Raw genomic sequence first — 8,085 nt, 5'->3', positions numbered from 1 at the left:
CTTTGTCCCATGCCATCCTGCACACTTCTCCCATCTCGGAACTTCCCTCCAACAAACTGCAGCAACATGACCATAAGCTTGGCATCTGAAACGCCTTAGTGGGTTCAGCACAAACACTTTCACTGGGTAACATGACTAACAGGTAAAGACTCTGCTTCAAAACTCAAAACGGACAATGTCTTCCCAGTTTCACCATGCTCGCGCCGCACCAAACGGTAGGCGTCACAGACACAGGGAATTTTGTGCGAGTGAGGAACATTTAAGGTTTGCCAAAAAAAACTACCAGGATTCATTTAAAATTAAAACTTTTATTTCATGAAAACAATAATTCCTCTTTTATCAACTACTTCTGTATAATAAATTGCATGAAAACGTCAGAATGAACATCAATAAATTGATTGATAGTATAAAAGCCTGGTACAGCATTTCCACAATTACATTTTAACCAAGTTTCTTCACACAATATAACAATAACAAATATATCAAAGCCTTCCAGATAAATCAGAGAAGCATGAGGCAATATTATCAAAGGAAAAGATTGCATATGAACAATCTGCTTTTTATTAGGAGCCAAGGTCTTACGGCTTTGCAAGGCATTAGATAGAGGATCCTCGTAGGAACAGCAAAACTAACCATAGATCTAGGCCAAAAGAGTCTAGGCCAAAAGAGCAACATCATCTTACCTCTTTACAGATGAGTTAGAACGTTTGGGAACTGGGACCATATATACTGTGTGCAGAAATAAAAACACATACAAACCTGAGACAACTGACGGAAAAACAAAATATATACACACACAACAAAAAAATCAAGGCATATGGTCCAAGAAAGCACAGTCATAGCTACTACAGCATATCAGGAATTAATATCTGGAATGCTAACAGGACTGTCTGTCAGAAGGGCACTGGGTAGAAGTTGCCCATAGGGGCAAATCTAGGATCAGTTTACAATCACCAAATAATAACCAGGGAACACCACAAAACGGACTTTAGATCAGTGTCAATAGAACATTACTGACTCTGGCAGAAGTACTTTCACACTCTCCAAAAAAGCCAGAGAGAAGTTATCAGGCACCCTGTCAACATTAATGCTTCTTAATCTCAAAGCCAACAGTACTGCTGCAAAGATTACACAGAAAATCCTTTTTGATTTGGATTTGTATTCTTTTCTGAAAACATGAACGTAAAGCCTGTAGCCGTCATTGGAAAGTTAACAGTCATAATAATCTCTATGGAATGTATCCCCTGAACAGATCAGCTACGACACGTTTACCACAAGCACTGATGGTGTGTCTTCTACTGTTGTGMGTGACAGCGTGAGTGTGTGTTTGCGTTGAAGATCATCAAGTGCCACAGACATAAAACAATGTTTAGGCGCAATATGCAGTAGCTAGCGTGCTACAGATCAAGGCTGTCTTTCGTGAAAGCTGGAACAGAATTGTTTGAAGATTTTAGGCACTTTTGGTGGGCGAGAGTAAGAGTGAGGGACAAATAAATGGCACATGAAGAGTTAACATTCGTGCAAAGCTTTGATCATGGCAGAGGAAAGAAAATAGAGAGAAAAAAGCACAGTGTGCAAGCTCCCATGCATACAGTGGAGCTGAAGTGCAAACAGAGAGTAGCGCAGMATGTTCTGCAGAGTGGCTGTAGATTCCAGTGCACGTCTATCGTCTTTGGTGGAGAATTCGAATGGCCACCATGTTGGTACCAAGAGTTCTAAGACAATGACATTCTACTTAGAATGCCTATTAGAATGTTATCGTCATGGAGTGTTTGGTGCCAACATGGAAGTCCGTTTGGTTAACTCTCTGTAAAAATGGCTCTGGTGCATAAGGGAATGTAAGAGTGCGAGACAAAGACTATTCAGATCTGTCACATCTGTAAAATATATCAAATTTACATCACATCTGTCCATCATCGTTCTCAGAGGTCTCCCTTTTCAATCACTGTCCTCTGTAGTCGTCTTGACTAGGAGGAGATGACAGCGACCGACACTGACCAGATGTCTCGAGGCATCCTACTCCCTGGTCAGTCCTGAGTCTAGGTCCTCCTCTGTCTCAACCTCCAGCTTCCCCTGCTTGACAGGCCAGGTCACGGGTTGTAACTGCAGAGTCACTARCTGACTGGTGGTCTGRTCTGCAGTAGCAGCCTGTCTCTCACACATACTCCCCAGCAGCTGAGCGGTTCTGAAGACCGACCCGTGCTGACCGGGCTGCAGAGACTGCACGTTCTGCAGGGTGCGCAGCATCTCAGCTGAGACTATAGGCAGGTGCTGCTGCTGGATCAGACTGCCTCCCAGTGGTCGAAGAACTGTTCTGCGCTGGGCTGGGGATCGGGACTCGGATTGTGGGCCGGGTTGGTGCCGCTGGGCTGTTGCCGGACTACTGCTGGTCTGTCTGGACCATTGGTAACCTGGTCTAGAGGAGGGGGGAGGAGGAGGGAAAGAATGCTCGTAGGACGCTAAATCGTCCAGGGATTGGTCGCTGGAGGGCGGGCTTTCCTCTGGAACGTCTTCATCATCCTCATGATTGCCTTGGTCCTCCTGGTCTTCATCACCACTGATGAAGACCATGTCCTTGGGCAGGGAAGCAAACTGGTACACCAGCCTCTGGCCCTCCACCTTGTTCAGGATCCCACGCTGGTAGTAGTACCTGTTAGGGGCAGAGATAGGTCAGCTTRGATACACACCTGCAGGGCCACAGATAGAAAGTTGAGTTTTGTTCAAATGAATAATAATATGTAAGTTAACTACAGCGTACCTGAGAGCTCGGCCCATGGTCTCATAGTTCATGTCTGGTTTGTTTTTGTGTTTTCCCCAGAGTCGGGCCACAGCCTTAGAGTTGACCAGCTTAAAGATCCCTGCATGCCGATTGGTCCATTTGATATAGCGGGGACAGGCCTGACGGTCTTGAAGAAGCTCAATCAGGAACTGCCACAGATACAGAGTGTTACCTGAAACATGAGAGGTGAGATTGAGTGTTCTGTTCTCTCTCTGTGTGTGTGTCTGTGTGTGTGTGTGTGTGTGTGTGTACCTTTGCTGTATTTTCCCCTCTTGAATGTGATGTCCGGTGTGGGAGATTCAGGCCTTTTGGATTTCTTACCTGAAACACATAACAGAGTTTTTATTTTACTGTGACAATGACATAATTGACATTGTAAATTACAGCAGTCCATAAATGGAAATGTGAGAAAGCACAAAATAAYTAATAATGTCAGAACTGATGAMCAGACATATGAGCTAAGGTTATGKTTACAATTTATAGTTTGAAAACATGGCCAGATAATGACWTAAGTAAAWWTACAGTCTGACCTCTCTTCTTCTTWGGTTGCTCGGCAACCGTCTCCCTCTGCAGCGTGACCCACTGGGGCTGGCTCAGAGCTCCCACAATGTCCTCTACTGACACCATCAACTGGTGGGTAACGGGCGAGGTGATGACATCACCCAGGGAGGGAACGTACAGCTGGGCTAGAGGGGAGGAGACAAACACACACTGTTAGGGCTTACAGCGTAATGAATGGGTCTACAAGGAGACCATTAGATTAGGTCAATTTGATTACAGGATGTATACATCTGCTCCAAATCAGTGCAGAAATATGGATGTTTGTTTGCCCTAGACAAGAAACATGGTGATGGTAGACAACAAGCTAAACGTTCAGCGACATCTGAGAAGTTCACGCAAAGACCGAGTCAAGACAAGTTACTCACTGAGCTACTAGCTAAGACTAGCTGTGTGTGTGTGTGTCTCACTGTAGTGCTGTTGGTCCAGAGAGAGGGAGTCGGGGGAGTCCATGTTGAGGAGATTCTCAGCCGCCACCAGTGTTTCCATGGTTTCCTCATCTCCACTCTCACTGCCCTCCACTGGAGAGAGAGAGAGAGAGAGAGAGAGAGAGAGAGAGAGAGAGAGAGAGAGAGAGAGAGAGAGAGAGAGAGAGAGAGAGAGAGAGAGAGAGAGAGAGAGAGAGAGAGAGAGAGCTCAATATCGAGAGAAACGGTGTGATGCGTCAGCATGACCTAATGGCTCTGTCTGTAGGCCAACCCCTAGTGATGGGACAGCGGAAATAAACAAGGCGGCTAGCTAACTAATGGCCCTGCGTTTCCCAAACTCGGTCCACGGGACGTTTTTGCCCCAACACTGCACATCTGATAAAAATGATCCAAGCTTGATGATTATTTGATTATTTGAATCAGCTGTGTAGTGCTAGGGCAAAACTGTGCAGAGTTTGGGGAACCCTGTACTACACTGTTAGTAAGCCCATCTTTCTTCCACAACGACAGTCTAACTGTATATTCGCAAGCTTGCAAATCCTAGCTTAAACAGAGATGATGCTAATGTTGTAACATGCCACGGTAAACGATTGACAGTGAGCTATCTAAAAGTAGAAAATAAAAAAGAAGCTAACGTTGTTAGTTGCTAAATTAGGTAGTTCAAAGTTAGGTTAGCTAACTAGCTAGACAGTTACAGGAGTAGACAAGTGAAGCTACAAAACCAATTTGCCACAAACTTACTTGCATTGACTATCCTCGCTATTCAATAATTACTTCCACGAACTGTTTCACTGCAGAGAGCTACATGATAATCAACTTTAACAAAACTGCAGCAGCCACAAGACGTGTTTTGTTTCACTTCCTGGATTTGAGAACTTCTCTGATTGGGCCAAATGCGATGGCCACAGTACGCATGTGCACAGACAGTTTACAGTCCCCTCATCAACATGAGTAGAGTTAGCTAGCTAGGGTATTTATTTGTGCTTTGTTAGAAACAAGGATCGGACCTTAAAATGACATACCCAAATATAACTGCCTGTAGCTCAGGACCTGAAGAAAGGATATGCATATTCTTGATACTATTTGAAAAGAAACACTTTGAAGTTTGTGGAAATGTGAAATTTATACAGGAGAATATAACACATTAGATCCGGTAAAAGAMAATACAATGAAAAAACATGCATTTTTTTTACCATCATCTTTGAAATGCAAGAGAAAGGCCATAATTTATTATTCCAGCCCAGGTGCAATTTAGATTTTGGCCACTAGATGGAAGCAGTGTATGTGCAAAGTTTTAGACTGATCCAATGAACCATTGCATATCTGTTCAAAATGTTGTATCAAGACTGCCCATATGTGCCTAATTGGTTAATTAATAAATTTTCAAGTTCATAATTGTGCACTCTCCTCAAACAATAGCATGGTATAATGTAATAAATCAAATCAAATAGCTATCAAAAATTGGACAGTGCAGTTAGATTAACAAGAATTTAAGCTTTCTGCCCATACCAGATATGTCTATGTCCTGGGAAATGTTCTTGTTACTTACAACCTCATGCTAATCACACATTAGCCTACGTTAGCTCAACCATCCTGTGTGGGGGGGGGGGGGGTTAAACTAGGTTAAACTATTTTGATTTGAAACTGCTCTGTTGTTAAATTCCAGTAGTGATACAGGTGCTATAAACACAGCAACTAGCTTCATAGCAATCTGTTTGTAGTGTGGTAGCTAAACTATCTACCATAGCTAGCTAGTTAGCTAACTGGCTAACCACCTTCCATACATCACACTGAATGTACTGACTGTACAATGTCTTCATCAGCTATTTATTTTTGCCCAGCACCGGTACTTATGTGCATATTACCCTCCTGTTTTACACTGACAGTTTCTCCCAGGAGCTGAATGAAGCCGTGGAGCCTAAACCCACATCCTAAAATGCCAGACCCCTTACCTGAACATAGACCTCCTAAAGTACTACAAAACGATGTTAAGTCCTCTGTGCCTGTTTCTGTCTCTGCAGGTGCTGTTGATGATGCCAAGAAAGCCCAGCAGCTCAATCCCAGCCCTTCCCTTTCCCTTCATGAGAACAGGGTAAGTGTGTGCATGTGTTGTTACCCGTTGTTAGCAGGCGGTCGTCTGTGTGTGTCTGCTCACAGGCCAGGCCTGAGTAGGAGAGCAGGTGGGAGTGTGGGACCTGCTCCACTATCACTGCAGGAGAGGCCAAGTGCTCATCCAGCTGCAACACAGAGGGACAAATGATCTGTCATTCACTTTAATTCCATTCTAATTCATTCTATCCAACGCTTTATGGGCATATCAATTCGTGGATGCTTCAATAACTATGGCTGACGTCATCACCATGTCATCCTTGGCTACTGTATGTCTTGACTCTACCTCTGCATTCAATACAGCTCGTCTGCACTTTGATATTTGATTCCCCAAGTGGTTCTACATTGACGCGTGATTCCGGAGGAGGCATTGATGCTTTATCTGTTGGAGTGCACACACACACTCTCATGCACGCACACACGGTCGTTCCCACCTGTAGTCCATTATTCACGCGGTCGCTGGCATACTCAAAGATGAGTTCCGTCTGCTGCAGCATGGCAGACATCGCAGAAGTCTCTGATGGCAGCTCTACGATGTTTTCATCCTAGCATTCCACGTTAGATGTCCAACAGTTTCACACCACGCGCTCTAAGTTTTTAGGTCCCAGAGCACCGGATATGAGTTATAAGTGTCAAATCACAGGTTCTGTGTTTCATAAGTTCCAGAGCAGAGTAAGTTGTATCCAAAGCTTCCCCCCGTTKTTTTCTGTGTCCGTGGCCTTTCACAGGTCCTTCTGAGGATGAGTGACCTTCAACCGCATGGCTGAATAACAGCACAGTGACTAAACTGGCTAAATGAAATAGCTGGCTAGCTAACTAGTTGCTCACTCCAGCGCAGTGGCTAGACCTCTCAGAAGAGTGAGTGTTGGCTTGGCTTGGCTACTTGYTGAAATTGTTGAGATAAAATCCTGCAGGCCTCCTCAGTAGACGGTCCGTAGATGAAATGCTGAACAAGAGCATAGTTACTTGTTTTCTCTTCTTCACGGTTTCTACTCTCGATGAGGAAGTGTAGGTCCAACGGTCCTGTGGTCTTACCCTGAGAAAAGGGAACAGAGACAGAGTGGTGGGGGGGGGACAGAAATAGAAAAATATATAAATTACATTAGAGAAGGTTCTTCAGGGCATGATAACTCTACATGTACTCTACATGTGCCACACTCTTTCTGATCAAACACACACCTTGAGCAAAGTGCAGACAATGAACAGAATCACATGATCAGGGCTCTCTAAACTCTGCTGGTAGAACAACAGTCTGTTAGGAAGACCCAGGGCAAAAACAATGTCTGCCAAGCTGAGCCAAGGCCTCTTACAACCAGCAACTATTTATATTCCTTCCTCTTATCACGTTCTTTATTCTGTTCTGTCTTATTTTCTCTCTCTCTCTCTCTCTCTCTCTCGCTTCTCGCTCTCGCTCATCGCTCTCGCTCTCTCTCTCTCCTCTTCTCTCTCTCTCTCTCTCTCTCTCTCTCTCTCTCTCTCTCTCTCTCTCTCTCTCTCTCTCTTCTCTCTCTCTCTCTCTCTCTCTCTCTCTCTCTCTCTTCTCTCTCTCTCTTTCGAACTCTCATTCATTTCCTTCTAAAAGAAGCCAAAACCAGCAAACAGGAAACGAAAGGCTTCCGGGATCCCGGTGATGGTCATTTTGGTTAGGGATGGCACACCAACTTGCCCGAGATGATGCACCTAGGTGAAGTTCATAACATGTGCATCGCATTCGTTAGCCTAAAGTGATACTACTCGGCGTATAGTGCTGAGGATTGGGGCCTGTGAAAGTCTGGAAGGGACTTGTTAGGAACTTTGTAGTGAGGCAGGTACGTCGACCAGAGCAATCACACCAAGGCAACAACGTTCCACCTACATGGGCACCAACCCACGTCGCTGGAAGACCCAGCGTACAGCTGGCAAAAAGTGATCTTCACTGACGAGTTTGCGTTTGTCTCATCGATGGTGGCTGGCATTCAGAGTCGTCCTCTGGTAATTGCTCTTAATTCGTCAAAGAGGTCAACGAGGCCGTTACACACGGATGGGGGCATTTCTTGCTCGGAGAGGGATCACTGGTTTTTGACGGTGTGTGCAGTGGGTCTCCGGTCCAGATGGTGTCTGGTCGCATGCTTTGTGAAAGGCACAAGCAAACTCCTATCGATTTAGCTCTGATTTTTTCTACTTTGGCAAGTGCAATTTCTGCAATCGCTGTGTGTCTTTACATTGCTGTAC

At 44.8% G+C, this 8,085-nt stretch overlaps 1 protein-coding gene across 3 annotated transcripts; it reads right to left on the bottom strand.

Annotated features, from left to right (window-relative positions):
• Nucleotides 1–288: 288 nt before the first annotated feature.
• LOC111979258 (ETS-related transcription factor Elf-1) lies at nt 289–7,208 on the bottom strand. 3 transcript variants are annotated; one of them, XM_024009671.2, is made up of 8 exons: nt 7,054–7,208; nt 6,309–6,910; nt 5,882–6,002; nt 3,748–3,858; nt 3,310–3,465; nt 3,032–3,100; nt 2,759–2,951; nt 289–2,650 (listed from the first exon to the last, which is right to left on the bottom strand). In XM_024009671.2, the coding sequence occupies exons 2-8, from the start codon at nt 6,378–6,380 to the stop codon at nt 2,017–2,019; spliced, it is 1,356 nt and encodes a 451-aa protein (XP_023865439.1). In that variant the 5' UTR covers nt 6,381–6,910; nt 7,054–7,208; the 3' UTR covers nt 289–2,016. The 3 variants fall into 3 exon arrangements, with proteins under 3 accessions (XP_023865439.1, XP_070304887.1, XP_070304886.1); XM_070448786.1 differs by lacking the exons at nt 6,309–6,910; nt 7,054–7,208 and adding an exon at nt 6,161–6,291; XM_070448785.1 differs by lacking the exons at nt 5,882–6,002; nt 6,309–6,910; nt 7,054–7,208 and adding an exon at nt 4,507–5,868.
• Between the last annotated feature and the right edge of the window lie 877 nt (nt 7,209–8,085).

The sequence above is a fragment of the Salvelinus sp. IW2-2015 genome, linkage group LG19 (assembly GCF_002910315.2).
Source record: "Salvelinus sp. IW2-2015 linkage group LG19, ASM291031v2, whole genome shotgun sequence".
NCBI classification, from domain to species: domain Eukaryota; kingdom Metazoa; phylum Chordata; class Actinopteri; order Salmoniformes; family Salmonidae; genus Salvelinus; species Salvelinus sp. IW2-2015.
This window is presented reverse-complemented; position numbering and strand designations above follow the sequence as displayed.